Source organism: Eumetopias jubatus, unplaced genomic scaffold (assembly GCF_037043125.1).
Source record: "Eumetopias jubatus isolate StellerSeaLion01/CBP00866 unplaced genomic scaffold, mEumJub1_p1.0 scaffold_4, whole genome shotgun sequence".
Classification (NCBI taxonomy): domain Eukaryota; kingdom Metazoa; phylum Chordata; class Mammalia; order Carnivora; family Otariidae; genus Eumetopias; species Eumetopias jubatus.
The window spans coordinates 28,540,971-28,558,614 of NW_028274810.1; the positions used below are offsets into that span (position 1 = coordinate 28,540,971).

The following is a 17,644-nucleotide window of genomic DNA, read 5'->3' on the forward strand; positions in this document are numbered from 1 at the left end:
CAGTCTACACTTCAAGGCTGGTGTTTTGGGGAGATACGAGGAGAACCAAACTCTAGAACCCGGCAGAGGAGGGCAAGGCAGGTCACGCCATGTAAATGTCGCGGGGGATTCCGCGAGGCCGCGCGAATCGGCTCGCCGGGGTGGGGCCGCGGCGCCGCAAATCACCAGTTGAGGGCTGGAGCGCGCGCCGCGGGCTCAGAGCCGCGCCTGCAGCCGCCGGGGCGGGAGACGGAGCCGCCGGAGCCGCACGGGTGAGCCGTGCCGCCGGAGCCGCACGGGTGAGCCGCGCTCACGGGGCTTCTCTGCGGGCGCGCCCCGCCGACCATGAGCGGCCAGTGCCCCGGGAGCAGCCGCGGCTTGGGGGGCCGCCGAGCGGCGCCGCTGAGCCCCTAGCCGGAGAACCCGGGCACCGAGCGCCGCGCGGGGAGGTGAGTGTCTACCGCGCGCCCCGCGTCTCTTGTCCCGCGGGGCTGCTGCTCGTCCCGGGGCGCCTCGGCCTCCCCCCTCCTCTGGGAGGACGGGCTGGGAAGTTTGTTAGAGAAAGTTAGGATAGGGGGAAAGTTGAGCCAGCGCTCCCCCTGCCCCCAGCAGAGTTGGCGTTTAGGGGCGGGGGTGGCTGAAGTGCGGACGCCGCTTGTGCCCTCGGGGCCCTCGGAATTGGCTGATACCCCCCAGACGTGGCCCGCGGCGGGAGCCGCTCAGCGCCCAGCGGTGAGCATCTCTGCTCCTTGCTCTCGAGCGACATCTTCCTGGGCGCTGGTCTCTCCCGACCCCCACTCCCCACCCCCCCGCGCGTCCCGGCTACTCGGCCCGCCACCCTTGCTCGGCTGGTCCCGTCCTTCTTTGCCGGGGGTCGGGGGGCGCGGGGGCCTAGGGGCTCCGCTGGAAGCCCGGGGCTTGGAGGAGGCGAGTTTCTCCACTAATCTCTTGGAAACTTTGCAAAGAAAGCGAAGGCGCCTGCCCAGTAACTGTTGACAACATCCCCCTCCCTCTCTGCCTTTGTTGAGAAAGAATGAATAGTTGGTTGTGTCTCTCCCTCTGCGTCGGGGAGGGGAGGGAAGGGGAGGTGAAGAGAAGCACGGTGGACGCGACTGTAAGACGTTCAATCTCAGCCCCTCTTTCCCTAGCGGCAGCGGCTGCCACCACGTTAAAAGTTTGATCAAGTGTAGACGCTTGTCTGGCAGCGGTCGAGTGGACTCCGAAGCAGCTGGGCAACACGGTGGTTCGTGGCTGGGGTGGAAAACTCTGATTTTGGTATTAACTGCCTTGAAGAAAGGTGCGAAGGGGCAAGAGCGTTTGCCTCACCTCGCCTGTGCTTTCGCCCAAAGCTATTGGCTGGGATAGAGAGTGGAGCCAAGCGCTCAGAGATTTCTTTTAAACCTTGACTCTTATCTCCCAAGGCTACACAGATCTGTCCAAGGAAAATACATTGGCGGAGGGAAGGTCAGTTTGAGAGCGGATAATCTCCCTGCACGTTGCCAAGGACAGAGGCGGGAGGAAGAGGAGGCCTCGGTGCTGGGAGAGGGGGTTCAGCAGAGCATCCGGGCTTAATAGTGGAGAAGCCACAGGCCAAGCGGTTGTATGGGGTGTGCAGGGGAGTGAATGGAGTATAATGTAAAAGGCTTGCCATGCCAGGGGCTCCCTCACCTTCTTGACTCCAGCTTTCTCTAAACCTGCTGAGAAGCCTGGCATTTCCAATGACTAACCAAGATTTCAATCTCCTATTCATATAGAAAGGACTACTTGTCAAATGAATGCTAAGCTTAAGAACTTTATCATGTAAATTCTATGTTGTGTTGCTTGAAATACAATCCATGGAAGAATTATTCATCCTTCAATCACTTGGCTAGACTTCATAAATTTACTTCGAAATTAGGGATACTCTTAATTTCTGCACTGAAGGAAAACTTCATTCTAAGTGCATAAGCCAAGTTTTAATGTGTGGCGGTTCCATCTTCTCTTTCTGTCTGACTCTGCAGAGAGGTTATAAACCTATATATCCAAATGAAAAATTCTCTGTTGGGGTCATAATTGGGCAGCTGAGGCAGTTACATTTCCAGAGTTTCAAATATGACAGAAAGTTTTTAATGCCCACATCAGGTGACCATCTGTAAGTTTAACTGGGAAGTAGCTCATTTTAGAAATAAACTGGAAAAATCCAAACAAGTGGGCTGCCTGTCTCTGCCTTGACTTGCACGTGCTCATGCGTTTCTTGGGGACACCTGTGCAAAGCGAGCGGGTTGGGCTGCTCTTACCGAGCACTTCGAAGCACAGCACGTGAGCAGAACCAGGAAGGTAGCACAGAGATTGGGAGTTTGTCAGGCTCACTCTTGTCCCTATTGAGATTTCAGCTCTTTGACCATTCACAAAGGTCTCATATCTTCACGTCAAGATACAGAATCTTTGACCTTTGTATATATTCCAAGGTCTGGCATTAGACTGAATCAGGACACCGTGTCTGTTTACCTGCATGGTGGAGAGAGGTGACGTCAGGTGGCCAAAGTCTCACCTGGACTTTTCTTTTAAAGACTGCGTATAGGCTCTCTCGGTGTGCCTGTATGGGTCCGTGTCTATGTCCTACTTGGTTTGGTGTTTATGTCTATGGCTCTGAGTTAAAACATTTACCTCCCCATCCTTCCTGGCTGCAGTCTTTCCCAGAAGCAGTGACTTCTTTGTGAACTGTCTTTGTACTAGGAATACGATGACGAGCAAGACAGACCTGGTCCCTGACCTGCTGGGGGGAGACCTGCTATTTATTGAGTGCTTGCCGTATGTCAAGGGCTTTCCATACACAGTCGCATTTACTTTTCAGGGCAGTCCCACAAAAGAGGTATTTTTTAATCCATTTTTACAAATGAGAAACTGTCAGAGAGGTTGAGTAACTTGTTCCAGGCCAAGGAAAGAGCTTCCTAGCTTGCACACGGCTAGGAAGTAAATGGCAGAGTAGGGATTTGACCCCGTGAATGTCTTACTTCAAAGCCTAGGTTCTGAGTCACACCATGTTTGATTACAGAAAAAAAATCACATAGTACATAAGAAGTACGTAATGGCTAGGAACGTTGAGACAGAAGCATCTCCAAGTAGAGAAAACCTGGGAGCCAGGAAGTGGAGATTTGGGGTTAGTCTTCACCATGCTTTTCCAACTACATATGCCCACCTCATGACCTTCGATTTGCCCAGTCCCCTGCCTGGAACTCCATTCCCATCTTCTCTTGACCGGTTCTCTTTTTTCAGGAACCTTTTCAGAGAAGCCCTCCCATACCACCCTAATCTAAACTAGCTCTCCATCCCAACCAGTATGTTCTGTCATTTCATGCTGGTTTGTTGTTCTTTAGGACACTGACGCTGGGATACCAGATAATTCTGGTTTGTTTTCTTGTCTGTGTTGATTGGAACCGCCCCCCCAACTCTGCCCCACCATCCTACCCCATCACAACTTAGGCTCCATGAGAGCAGGACCTTGCCTAGTTGATTATGTCCTCATACCCGGTACACTGTGAGCCCTCAGACAATATATAGTGAGTGAATGAGCATTTACTTCCTTTCTCTGGGTTTGATTCTCTGAGATCCTACCTACATACAACACTCTGAGATTCTGCCTTGTGGAGTAAAATGTGGTTAAGTGGCTTTGCTCTCAAAAATGAAAGGTACTTGGGGCACCTGGGTGGCTCAGTTGGTTAAGTGTCTGCCTTTGGCTCAGGTCATGATCCCGGGTCCTGGGATCAAGCCCTGGAGCCCCAAGTTGGGCTCCTTGCTCCTTGGGGAGTCTGCTTCTCCCTCTCCCCCCACCACTCCTGCTCTCCCACTCTCCCAAATAAATAAAATCTTCAAAAGAAAATGAAAGGTACTTACCTTGGACCTAGATGCCACCTACACACCATGTACTTCTATCCCTTGGATTTGCCTTAGGTTTCTAGAGTCTGGAAAAGATAAAAGCAAATAAAGCACAAGTAGGAAATACAGGGACTACCCTGTAGTAAGGTTGTAAATGAGTTCCTTCCACCTATGGTTCCCCTTCTACCCTCTGCCCCCCTTTTAGCTGTATGTTTTAGAAGTTCTGTCTCTAATCTGCACCCACCTCTGCCACTCTTAGGCTTATTCAAGCTTGACATAAGGCCCAGGTTGAGCTAGTCTTCCAAGTGAGTACACACAGGGCAAGTCTGGATTTTAATGGGGGAAGAGTCCCAGTTTAGGGACAGTGGGTTGTAGAGGGGAGCCCAACTTACATATTTCTAATTTGTCTGCAGCTGAGACTTCTCTGGAGGTTTCAGCTTGAACAATCTTCTCCCGCCAGTTATTAAACTCTGCTTCACATCATCCAGCTCAGCATCGCATCCTCAGGGAAGCCTTTTCTGGCCACTAGCTGGGTCTAGACCCTGGGCCCCACTCTGTATGCTCCAGTAGCACTGGGAGTCACCTGCACGTGGTCTGTCTGCTTCCACCACCGAGTAGTAACCTCATGAGTACTGTTGTTTGACACTGTCCCCAATACCAGTCACAGTGCCCGCCATGTAGGAGGCCTTACATACATGTGTGGTGAAGAGAAGAATGAAGTGATGCTTCTATTTCCTGACCCCTCCTCGTTGTCATTCTGTTCTGTCCTCGGGTAGCCAAATCTGAGTGTACGGTGCTCGGTACCAAAGAGACGTGCTTATCCGGTGGTCTTCATCCTGGCTCCACTTCGGACAGTACTGGTGGCTTTCAAAAGATCAATGCCAGGGTCTTACCCACCAAGGTTCTGGTTTCGCTGGGTGTCGGCATTTTATTTATTGAGAAAGAGAGAGCGAGCAAGCATAAGCAGGGGGAGGAGTAGAGAGACAAGCCCACTCCAGGCTGAGCGCAGAGACAGATGCCGGGCTCGATCCCACCACCCTGAGATCATGACCTGAGCCGAAATCAAGAGTCAGACGCTTAACTGACTGAGCCACCCAGGCGCCCCGGGCGTCAGGATTTTAAAAGCTTCCCAGAGGATTCTTACATGCAACCAGCTTGAGGACTGCCCCCGCTTCAGGTTTTCAGAACTCAGTCCTTGCGTTGGGCTTGAAGCAGCCATGGTGAGAGAGAGCAGAGAGATAATTCATGGATATTGTATGGTTCCTGACAGTTTAAGAGGTACCTTCACACCTGTTATCACAGCTGATAATAACAAGCTAAGGGATCTACTCTCTGGTTTAAATATTCCCTTTATGTTGATGATTCTTAAAAAATCTACATCCTGTCCTGGCTTCTCAGCGAACATACCAGTATCTTACCTCCTAGACTGAACTGCCCCATCGGCTCCTCACACTCCCCAGCTCAGTGGCCGACTTGTCAGCCTCCCTCCCCCAGGAGTCCCCTTCTTCACCGCTTAGCATGTTATGGCGTCCTACTGTCCTCCGTGGGTGTGGCCTCAAGTTCCTCCTCCTTCCCTCTGTCCCTCCTTTGCCTGGCCACTGCCCGAGGACAGAGTTTGAAATCCTTCCTTGCTGCTTGTGGCCAATAGCTTGACTGGCCTGCCTGCCTCCCTTCTTTCCTTTCCAGAAGTACCAGAGTTACCTACCCGGGCACGGACTGGCTTCTGTTGCTCCCTTCCAGATCTTCTCTGGCACCTACAGTCCAGTCCAGACCCCTGGATGCAGTCTTTAAGACTTCATGATATAGTCCTAAGCTGGGCTTCTAGGAAATGCTTCTTGACGTCTCCATGTGAGCCACACAGCCCAACTTGTGGTTCGTGAGCCCTTGGAGGCACCTCCTTGCCTCTCTGCATCTGCCACGCTAGCATCCTCTCAGAAGGCTTTTCCATACAATTCTCGACCTTTCAAAAATCCCTCCAAAATGCTTCATCTCCAGCATCGCCCTCTCTGAGATCCTCCTCAAGTCATTCTGTTCAAAGTAATTATTCTTCCCTCCAGCATGTGAAGGGTCCCTATTGATGAGTCGTAGGATAGAGTTCCTAGTCAGGGATTGGGGCTTATACGGCATTGATTCTCTGAGTATCTTATATAGAGGAAGTATTTAAGTATTTGTTGAATTGAAAGTAGGCAGGGCAGGTGTTAACCCTCAACTCAGAGAATAAACTGAGGTATGGAAAACTCGCTGAAGGGCATTCTTGAGCACTTTGGCCCAATCTTGAAATCGAGATCTTGGATAAGCAGAGAGGAAACCTGTGGCCAGAAACACCAGAGCCAGGGCAACCTTTACCCATCATAATAACCTGGAAATAGTTGATGAACACTATGGCCCTTTGCATAGAAAGAGATTCTGTGGGCTGCTCTGGGCCTCCCCAGCAGGTTCTTTGGAATGATCTAGGCCTCCCTCTGAAGAGGGTGCTGACAGCTTGGACAGGCAAGCATTCACAGCTGTGGGGGACAGGTGTGTGTGTGTGTGTGTGTGTGTGTGTGTGCGTGCGCGCGCGCGCGCGCGCGCACAGGGTAAGGAAATCCTAGTCAGCTTACATCACTGTTGGTCAGGCGGGGAGGGCCAGGGAGCTTGGATTTCTTTTTAAATAATGATGACTAACATTGAGTAAGTGCTGACCGTGTGCCCGGTACTGGCCAGACCCGGGAGCGGCCCTCACGGGGACTCATAGCCCTATTGGTCTGCCCCCTCCGTGAGCCAGGCCTTCTGTGTGGTCACAGTTAGACGTGGAGCGTTCAGGCCCCAGAATGACCAGGTGTGGGAAAGGACTGAGGACAGCCTTAGGATTATATACCTTGAGTGAAGGATTTCCTGCCCTCCAGCCCCCAGCGCTTGTGTGTTTCTGTCTGTTGCAGGTGAAGCGCCCGCTTGTGGATGTTTTTGTTGTCTGCTGTTTCCCTTGCGCTACCTTTATCCCGGATCTGCGTGCTACCCATGAGCTTCTGGAGCAGTGTTCTTGCTTGTCTTCAAGCGGTGTCACAAGGCCCCAGTTCCTTTGTGGAACTGACTCTGCAGGGGTACTATTAAGTAATGATTTTCACTCTGAGCTGTCCTCTTCGCCCTGGAAAGGGTGGCCTGTGAGGAATGGGGGCTACGGGGCTTTGAAACAGACTACAGAGCAAAGGAATGTTCTGCTTCCCAATCTCGGGGAGGCCAGTGCATCAGGCAGGCCGAGTTGTGCTGCTGTGTTGTCCAGACCAGTCTGGTACCCTGGCGGGTGGGACAGATTCTGGATCCTTAATGTCTCCAGGGACTAGTTCTAATTTTTATTCAGGCATGTGTTTCTTCTCCTCTACACGCTGGCCTTAAAAATGACATATAATTTGGCTTAGGTCAAAACCATAGTTTGTTTATTGGAGGGAGGTGAGTGCGTGCTGTCTCTTGCTCGGGGCGAACATTTCTACTAGTGATCATAACTGGGCATAATTGTTGGGTCTGCTTTTGCATACGACCTAGTACACATTTTCCTTTTCCTTCTGTGCTCTCCCCTCTACCCTCTTTTTGTCTTATTTCTCTTCCTTCCCACTCCTCCCTGACTACACAGGCACCATGCGTGTTGCTTAACCCTGCTGGTGACAGGCAGGTTCCCGACCCCTCTGGGGGACAGTGTACATGGATCCCTCACCCCAGTGGCTTTCCTCTGCAGCTGAGTCCACTGATGTATGGAGGAGTGACCCACCTCCTCACCCCTGACCCTGGCCCGTCTTCGTTAATTAGAGTACATTGATTTATTTGTAAGCACCAGGTCTTTGCCGGAAAAATTCTGCCCCGTTGCCCTGGGTAGCACAACTGAGGGGTTGGTCTGGCACTGAAGGCCTTCTAGCAGCTGAGGAATTCCAATAATCTCCACCTGTTCTTATCGTGTACAGGGTGGTGGGAAGACATGAGCTAATTATCTAACATTTATACTGTGTTCTCTAATGTACTTATATCGAAACCTTGAGTACTTCCTCAATAGTCTTTTTTGTTAGTCATGCTTTTCCATCAGCTTCAGTCATCTGAAATAATAAAATGGTTCATGTGCCTCTGGAGTCTCTGAAACATGGTTGCCCTTTTCCATCCGGGGATCTGTTGCGAACCCAGGAGAATTCCTCTGTAGGATCAAAAAAGGGACATGAATAAACTTCCCATTTGTATTAAATTTCACCACTGATGCCATGCACTGTTTGTTAATGCTCCACGAACCTGTTCTTTTGTTAAACAGTACATTTCCATTTCCTTTTGTGAGCAGGAAGTCAGTTCTTGTGATGGTCTAAGATTCATGCCTTCACTCTTTCTTTTCCCCTTAGAGGAGTTGAGAGCCATGGCTGCGGGAAAATTTGTGAGCCTTCCCAGAAACATGCCGGTGAATCACCAGTTCCCTCTGGCCTCGTCCATGGACCTTCTGAGCAGCAAGTCCCCTCCGGCTGAGCATCACACAGATGCCTATCAAGACGTGTCTATACATGGTACCCTCCCACGGAAGAAAAAAGGCCCTCCTCCCATCAGGTCCTGTGATAACTTCAGTCACATGGGGACCCTGCCCCATTCCAAGTCCCCACGGCAGAACTCCCCTCTGACCCCGGCCATCATCCAGGAACACCCCCTGCAAGACTGGAAAGGGGAAACCTTCACCTTCGGGTAACTTCTTTCTTTATTGTTATTTATTTATTCATTTATTTTTTAGAGGCCCTGTGGGGAGGGGATGGGGTGGGTGCAGAGGGAGAGCGAGAATCCTAAGCAGGCTTCACACCCAGCGTGGAGTCCAGTGAAGGGCTCCATCTCACGACCCTGAGATCATGACCTGAGCCAAAATCAAGAGTCAGACACTCAACAGACTGAGCCACCCAGGCGCCCCTTCAGGTAACTTCTTTAATTCCACAAGTGAAAATGACTTGGCTTAAAGGGCTGTTTAAAAAAGCCTTTCTGGGGGCACCTGGGTGGCTCAGTCGTTGAGTGTCTGCCTTCAGCTCAGGTCATGATCCCAGGGTCCTGGGATCGAGCCCCGCATTGGGCTCCTGCTTGGCGGGAAGACTGCTTCTCCCTCTCCCACTCCCCCTGCTTATGTGCCCTCTCTCGCTGTCTCTCTCTCTGTCAAATAAATAAATAAAATCTTAAAAAAAAAAAAAAAAGCCTTTCTGTTAGGGAATATGTCAGCTGTACAGAGTAGAGCAAATAGTTTGACTCCCAAAGACCCACCACCCCACTTCAGCCACTCTGGGCCTGAGCCAGTCCTGTGTTGTCTGTACTCCCGCCCACTTTCCTTTCTCTGCAATTATTTTGAAGTAAATTTCAGCCCCTGTTTTCTCTGTAAATATTTTGCTATGTGTCTTTCAAGGATAAGTACTCTTATTTTTAAAAAAATATAAAAAACTGTAACACCTAAAAACTTAAACCATTTCTTAGTATCTAGTATTTGAGAGCATTTTTACAGCCAACTTCCCATAATATCACTAAGTCCCTCAAAAGGAAGCACAAGGGCATTTTTTTTATTATTATTATAACATCAGATTCTGAACTATGTCCACCCAATTCTGTGGAGATGCCAAGATGGCTATAAATTAGGAACTGCTTCTCCAGCATGCTGAAGCAAAATTTGGTATGGCTACATCATCGGGTCAGCTTCAGAATACTTTAGAACAAGGATTGATTTCTCCTACCCACAAGGGATCTGGGTAAATACGCCTTATGGTTATAAAAGCTTCTTGTCCGGGTTTGTATTGGGCCTGGCTGTGATTAGTTTCTGCTTGTTAGAGCTGGTTTAGAAACTGACTTCCCTTTCCTGCTGGGGAAGATCAGCAGTCTGTGATGTTATCTGTCAGAGAAGGGGCTGGTTCCTTCTGTTGTATCTCCTGGTGCCTCTTTTTGTCCGACCCTGCAGCAAAGAAAGCCACTTTGATGCTAGCTCATTTCTTTGTTCAATATCTATATATTGAGCATGTACATTGATTTTGTAAACACTGGTGCTTCACCAAGAAAATTCTGCCCAGTCCCTCTTAGTATCTGAACTGAAGGGCTGGTCCAACCTTGAAGATGTTCTGGCAACCACATCGTTTCAGCAATCTGCTCTTGCCCTTTTATAGGATGAGGAAGTATGTGAACTAACAGGATAGCAATGGGGCATCTGACATGGTGTCTTCCCAGAGCTAATATTTTAGTGAAAGGCCCAGGTAATAAACAAGTTAATCGCAGATTATATTAAGTGCTATAGAGGAAAGTGTGACAGACTGAAGATTTATTAGGCTTGTATCTTTTTTATAATGTGGACAGGTCTCTGAGGAGATGATATTCGAGCTAAGACCTGCATAATGAGAGAAGGCAGCCATGGGAAGAACCAGAGGAAAGTTGTCCCAGGCATAGGGGGAGCAGTGCAAAGAACTGGGGTTGGGAACAAGTCTGGCATGTTTGAAAAAACCCCAAACGAAGCTGGTGTGGCCTGTGGCTGGGGTGTAGCAAGTTGAGAGGCAGACAGTACAGATGTTGGGAGAGAACTAGGCAGGTAGGAGCTCAGAATTCGTTTTAGGTGCGTAATTGTTGTCGTACAAGAAGAAAATAAGTGGAGGCCCACATAGTCTCTGTAGAAAGCGTCGGAGAGCCCTGAAATGTTTCTGACATCAGCTCAGAAGGTTCCCCAGGGTGTCCTGGGCATTAGAAATCTCTGCACCGGCTCTGCAAAGTGTAGGTGGGTGACCTCCCAGCGCGGAGAGCTCACAGCCAGCCTGCTGGGGGCCCAGATCAGTGTGGAGGTGCGTACCTGTGCACAGTATTGTTCATATTGAATCACTGGCATTGAACAGGTAGGGATGCGGAAGGGGCACTGTCATCACTCCCTCTTGTGAAGGTCAAGAGGCAGCAAAGAGAAAGAGCTTCTGGCCAGCCAAAAACAAGCACTCATACCAGGCTGCACAAGGTGGAGTCGGAGCCAATGATTCCATGTCTTACTGTAGCCACTTTTTATTTGGTCAGTTAAACTCTGTAATGAGCTACATATCTACTCTGTGCCATATGGAGGTGATGCATAAACCCATTCCTTGAAGTTCTAAGGTCCTGGCTGGGTGTCAGCTCTCACAAGAGGGAAGCTCTGGGGAGCCGGGGCTGGCAATGGAGTTGCCCTTTCAATCTTGAGGAAGCTCTTGATAAACACCCAAGGTCCAAGCCGTCAACCTGCCAGGAGTTCAGAGCTTTTTGATTTGAAAATGACTTGGACAGAGGTCAGATCTCTGCAGAAGATCTTATCAGGAGGTGGGCACAAGTCCTGAGTTTGAAGTCCAGGCTGTGGAAGACTTAGCAAGCACCACTGGATTACGTTTGTTTATCATTCAGAACTACATTCATCCAAATTCACAACTTTTTCCCTTAACTTAAAAATATCTCATTGTTAAAGGTGAATACAGGAAGTAACAAACGCATATCCTTCAGGATTATGCTGAGTGAGAAGGTCATGTCAAAGCATCCTAAAATCCCATTCTGCTCCCTGGTCTTATTAATAGATTTTGTTATTTTTAAAGTTTGTTTACCTTTTTTTTGAGTAATTTTATTTATTTTACTTATTATTTCTACCCCCAACATGGGGCTCAAACTTACGGCCCTGAAGAGTTGCATGCTCTATCGACTGAGCCAGCCAGATGCCCCTATAATTTGTTCATGTAATACACTTTATTTTTTTTTAAGATTTTATTTATTTATTTGACAGATAGAGACATAGAGAAGGAACACAAGCCGGGGGAATAGGAGAGGGAGAAGCAGGGTTGCCGCCAAGCAGGGAGCCTGATGCGATGCGGGACTCGATCCCAGGACCCTGGGACCATGACCTGAGCCGAAGGCAGATGCTTAATGACTGAGCCACCCAGGCGCCCCCATGTAATACACTTTAAAAACTGTCTGGAGGGGTTCCCAATTTTGAGGCGTTCAGAGTACCTTGTATCATTATTTTCATCCTTTTAAATATTCCTAGTAAGATTATTTGCCTCAGTTCCTTTTTGGAACAAGCCACAGGATCAACGCATTAAGCTTGTGCATGTGAAAAGTAAGGGACAAAAGGTATGAATGAGAACCTGGCGCTCCGAAGAGGGAGGGAAGAGGAAGGGCTGCCGAAGTTGCCGCAACAGAACTGCTATCAGGGAGAAGTAGCATTTCTAGTCCTAACTCCGCTCTTATAGCTCAGCTGCTATGAAAACACCAGCCACCCTCCGCTCTTGCTCACTCACTCGCCACTGGAAGCTGGGAGCTTTTAATTTTTATTTTTTAAAGATTTTATTTATTTGAGAGAGAGAGAGAGCAAAAGCAGGGGGAGGGGGCAGGGCAGAGGGAAAGGGAGAAACAGACTCCTCACTGAGCAGGGAGCCCCACAAGGAGCTTGATCCCAGGACTCTGGGATCCTGACCGGAGCAGAAGGCAGATGCTTAACTGACTGAGCCACCCAGGCGCCCCATGCTGGGAGCTTTTAAAAAGTTAAGTTTTGCATCTTTGACCCCAGGGAGTGAGACTAGTTAGGTCTACTTTTAACAAGATTATTGATTTTTTTTTTTTTTTTGGCTTGTTTGAGGTAAACACTTTGGCCTTACTTGTTACTTTTCATAGTGAATTCAAAGGTTAATTTCAGCTGACAGTGACTTGCCCGGATGTCAAGTCTGAAAACCTTCCATTGTTGTCCTGTTTGGTGTTGGCATGATGATAGTGGGGCCATCTGGGAAAGCCCAGATCCACTTTTCTTATATACCCCACCTACACTCAGAGGGAAACCCACTAGACAACACCTTTCTGTCTTGTAAAATACTCTGATAAATTGCAAGTTTTCCTAACAAATATATTTAGCTCATTAATCATTAAAAAGTCACCTTTACTATAATTGCATATTAATGAATATCCACCCTGTGGAAGACCCCAGGCAAAGCAGAGGAAGTCTCCCCTTTGACCTAAAAATTTGTATTACCAAGCTGTCTTATAAACATGAGTCCTAGGCACAAAAATTACTATCTCTCACATTTTATAGTTTTAAAATAGCCTCAAGGATATGTTCTTAAATTATCCTGTGTGAACATCCTAAGCCTGTGTGAGAGACATGGCAGATTTTATCACGAGTAGCAGCCATACTGTTGCTCTTATTCACAGTCCGAGAAAGTGGTTCAGGGATGTTGAGGCACCTGAGATCACACCTAGTGGGACTGAGCTAGGGTGAGAACCCAGAGAGTACTGTGGGACCTTCCCCAGACACTGTGTTCCACAGCCTCCCGAGAAGGTTGGCCTCGGGTGCGGGCATCTTCTGAGCTGTCCTCTTGCAGGGAAAGCTTGCAGTCCCCAGAGTCTGAACCCAGGGCACCTTGGACACCCACCCTGGGGAAACGGAGTCTTGGCCACCAAGAGCCAGGCAGAAGGCAAGCCTGGAAGGGAGAGTTGGTCTCTCCTCATTTGGAGACTGGATCTCTTGGCTTTTGTTGTTGTCTTGGCTGCCCTTGGATGTACTTGTGGTTTTGAAAGGTGGCCAAAGTGAGAAGCCAGGGTGCTCTTAAACCTGCTGCTTGATGTCACAGAAGAAGCCTTTGTTCTGCAGGAGAGGTCTGCAGACAGGATTTCCTCCCGAGGTTAGCGTTTGTTTGACTGCTGTCCCTTTGATTCACTTATCTTCAAGGGTGAATTTTTATTTGAATCTGGGACCTTCCTTGGGCTGAGAGGGCACCGGTTCCTGTTGTTGAGATGTCTGTGCTGTCGGGATAGCCGAAGGATCAGCTCTGGGAGGCCGGTGCGGGTCCTCTTCCTGCCTGTGGGTACGTGGAGGCATGCATTCCTGGGAACAGCTGCGGGGTGCCCAGTTCCTTCGGCCCCTTGCGCCGTGGAGGCATGTGGCGGGACAATGTGATGTTTCATCAGTTTGCATGAGCGGAGCTGACTGACTAGTCACAAGTGTTTTAACTGACGGGGGCCAGAAAGTTGGCAGAATTATCCCAAATTAAAATCCAGTATACTTTCCTGGGCCGTAAGTTACCTACCATGTTACAGCGTCTGCTCTTGTAAGTAGAAGCAAAGTGGAAGGTACAGGGTCTGTGCAGACTCTTTTCAAAACACTAATTGATCGATTGATTGTTTTTTTAAAAAGATTTTATTTATTTATTTATTTGCCAGAGAGAGAGAGAGAGAGCACAAGCAGGGAGAGTGGCAGGCAGAGGGAGAAGCAAGCTCCTCGCTGAGCAAGGGGCCTGATGCGGGACTCGATCCCAGGACCCTGAGATTATGATCTGAGTTGAGCAGAGGCTTAACTGACTGAGCCACCCAGGCGCCCCTCAAAACACTGATTTAAATATCTAACTCTGGGCTGTATTAATGCCCTCACCCAAAAAATTATTTCATTTGTTCCTCTTGAGAACCACCAAGTTCTAGAACTACTGCTTTCTCCTTGACAAATCAAGATGTTTCCCCAGACGGGCAAATAAATCAGCCTTTAGCTTGCAGTTAATCAGAGGGATCTACAATGTAAAGGTTCACATGCAAATATCTGCCTTTTAGTTATACACAGGCATGTCTGCTCTCTGCAAATTGGAAGCTTTTCGTTCACAGAGGAAAAGTTGGGTTTAGAGTTGCAAAAGTGTATGTACTAGATTAACAGATTCCATTTAATAGAAGGCACATTTATTGAGTTAGAGTAACAGTCGCTTAATAGCCAAGAATGTCTCCCCAGGCAAGGTATAGTCCATTTGTTGAATTTTTATTTTTGAAATTTCAAGTTGCGTTTTACTAACATTTTGCAGTGCCCCTTGGTGTTTGAATGCAGCTGTTGTGGATGGGGTAGTGCATTCTGAGGAATGGTGCATGTTCAGGCCCTGGTGGCCCCTGGTGCTGAGCCGGGAGCAGCTGGGTCAGAGGTGAGCTCAGCCCCTGCTGGGCATCTCCCCCCGACCCCTGCCCAGCCCCCACCAGCACCAGAGGGGTGGGGTGGTTTGAGAGAGCCCAGGGACTGGGAAATGCCTACAGGTCCACCAGCTGCCTGACAGTGGTCCTCAATCCTCTACTGACAGGGGTGATTTGAACCTAAAGTCTGGGATCTGTGCATTCTCAGCTGTTCTGGGGAAAACTGAGAGTTTTTTTTTTTTTTTTCCTCAGTGAGTGCAAATGTCAACCAAGAAAACGATGAGAGAATTACACAAAGCAGTCCTTGTTGAGTGATGCTGCTCAACATCTTCTCTGCCCCTACCCCCAGGACTTATAAATCAGGGTTTCTTAGGCCTCCTGCATGCTGTTTGGGAAAGGTCGGGTTTTCAGTCTTCTGAGAGACAGAGACTAGGAGAGTTTTTCCACACCTTTCGGTATATGTAGAAACCTATTGTAAACAGAAGGTGCTGTGCGGTTACAAGTTATTCGTGTTCTTAACACATGTGGATTTGGGAGCCTTCGCAGCCTGGCCAGAGGATCCAGGCTGGAGAAGCTGTCAGTGCTGTTTTTGATGGGAAGGAGACTCCTTCATGGGGCACGTACTGGAGCCCCAGGACTGAGAAGCCGGCAGGCCACGGCACTCCCGCGGCTGCGAGCTTTGTGGTGCTGCCATCACGCAGTCTGTCCCCAGGAGACTAGCTGCAGAGTTGGTTGTAGAATTTCAGGCTGTCTCTCTCTTTTTAGAGCTCCCAAAGATAAGTGCATGGTCTTCTTGTTTTAAGGATTCTGATGTTATTTAAAAATTATAGAAGTCTGGGACCCCTTGGTGGCTCAGTCGGTTAAGCATCTGCCTTCGGCTCAGGTCATGATCCCAGGGTCCTGGGATTGAGCCCCACATCGGGCTCCTTGCTCGGCGGGGAGGCTGCTTCTCCCTCTGCCACTCCCCCTGCTTGTGTTCCCTCTCTCACTGTGTCTCTCTCTGTCAAATAAATAAATAAAATCTTAACAAATTATAGAAGTCTGAGAAACCTTCCACAACGGACCCAGCCTTTGTGCCCCCTGGACTGTCTGTGATTCCAGATGCACCTGCAGACGTAGTAACCAAGGCTAAAATAACCCCCGTGAAGAGGAGAACACACCAGGCTCCTAACCCAGAGGTCTCAGTTCAGATCCCTGTTTTTGCCACTTAATACGTGTGTGAACCGGGGCAAGTTCTAAATTATGAAATGAGGGTGAAAATGCCTCCCTCTGAGGCGTGCTGTGCAGACTCACTGCTCCCTGAACATGAAGGCTGCCCTGAATGGCAGAGCTCCGACTTCCGCACGTGCACCTGGCCCCGCCTTCTGGGAGTCTGAGGGGAGCGGGTCCCATCCTTGAGGCCAGCTCCCACCTGAGCACCAGCATTTTATTCTCCTCCTGCGCCGACTCTGCTGTGTGACACCTGACCTTGGAGGCCACTGATGCCTTTGCCGGGATGTTGACGTAGTCGTGGATATCAAAGAATGCTGCTAGTGACCTTGACGCTGATTCAAGCAACAAGACCCAGTAGCTTTGTGACCTTGTGTAAGTCACTTTACCTTTCTGATTCTCCACGTCCTCAAAGGGCAGCTATAAGGTCAGATAGAATCCCACATGAGGGTGCCTACCACGGAACCTGGCATGGTGAAGGGGCTCAGCTGTAGGTTTCTGTCCTTCCTCCCTCCTGGAGGTTCCTAATCCTTGTGTGCGTAACCTGAGACCACGTTCAATGCCTGCAGCTTCTGTGGGAGAAAGTTTCCCACATGTTGACGGAGTCTGGCTGGAATCCTGCTCCCTGGGTCTGCCCTCAGCAGTGTGTCTTGGCCACCATTCATGCTTACAGGTATAATAGCCCCGCACTGCACTAAGAGATCAGCACACCATTCATTTTACGAAGACACAAAACAGAGCCTTGTCTTTGGTGGATGGACCCAGCCCTTTCCCACTTGTCCTTGTACTTTAGTATTAGTATCTTTGCTATTTACTCTTCAGTAAATATTTATTTATTTATTATTTTTTAAAGATTTTATTTATTTATTTGACAGAGAGAGAGAGACTTTTTTCCCCCTTCGCTCATTTGTTCTGTTTCTTAAATTCCACGAGTGAAATCATATGATAACTGCCTTCCTCTGACTCACTTATTTCACTTAGCATGATACCCTCTACCTCCATCCATGTTGTTGCAAATGAGATATCATTCTTTTTGATGGCTAAGTAATATTCCATTGTCTGAATAACATCTTTATTCATATATGAAAACATAATTTTAAGTTTTCTAGTACCGATTAAAAAGAAATAGGTAAAATTAATTTCAATATCTTATTCAAAATACCATTTTAATACATAGTAACATAATAAATATTAATGAAGTATTTTACATTCTCTCTTTTTTTAAGATATTTATTTTTTTATTTGACAGGGAGAGACACAGCAAGAGCGGGAACACAAGCAGGGGGAGTGGGAGAGGGAGAAGCAGACTTCCTGCTGAGCAGAGAGCCCGATGCAGGGCTCGATCCCAGGACCCTGGGATCATGACCTGAGCCGAAGGCAGACGCTTAACGACTGAGCCACCCAGGTGCCCCTTACATTCTCTTTTTATATTAAATCTTCAAATGTTCCCTCCCTCAGAGAGACCTTCCCTCCACCCAATCAAAGGAACTCTTGCATCTCCTCATTTTGTGGTTCTGTATTTATTGACACATTTGTCTACATGCCCCCTAAACTGGGCACTGCCTAAGGACAGGGCCCGTATCTATTTCGATCTCTGTGGGCACTTGGTACCCAGCTTCATGCCTGGCACAAAACAAATTCAATAAATATTTACCGAAGAATGGGGCTCCTGGGTGGCTCAGTTGTTAAGCATCTGCCTTCAGCTCAGGTCACGGTT

At 48.7% G+C, this 17,644-nt stretch overlaps 1 protein-coding gene across 1 annotated transcript in view; it reads left to right on the forward strand.

Annotated features, from left to right (window-relative positions):
- The first annotated feature begins 271 nt into the window (after positions 1-271).
- Positions 272-17,644, forward strand: part of BCAR3 (BCAR3 adaptor protein, NSP family member) — a 109,826-nt gene continuing 92,453 nt past the window's right edge. Inside the window, exons 1-2 of the mRNA XM_028087680.2 lie at positions 272-428; positions 8,187-8,517. Coding sequence (XP_027943481.2) covers positions 8,201-8,517 — 317 coding nt within the window. The 5' untranslated portion in view covers positions 272-428; positions 8,187-8,200. The remainder of the gene's footprint in view (positions 429-8,186; positions 8,518-17,644) is intronic.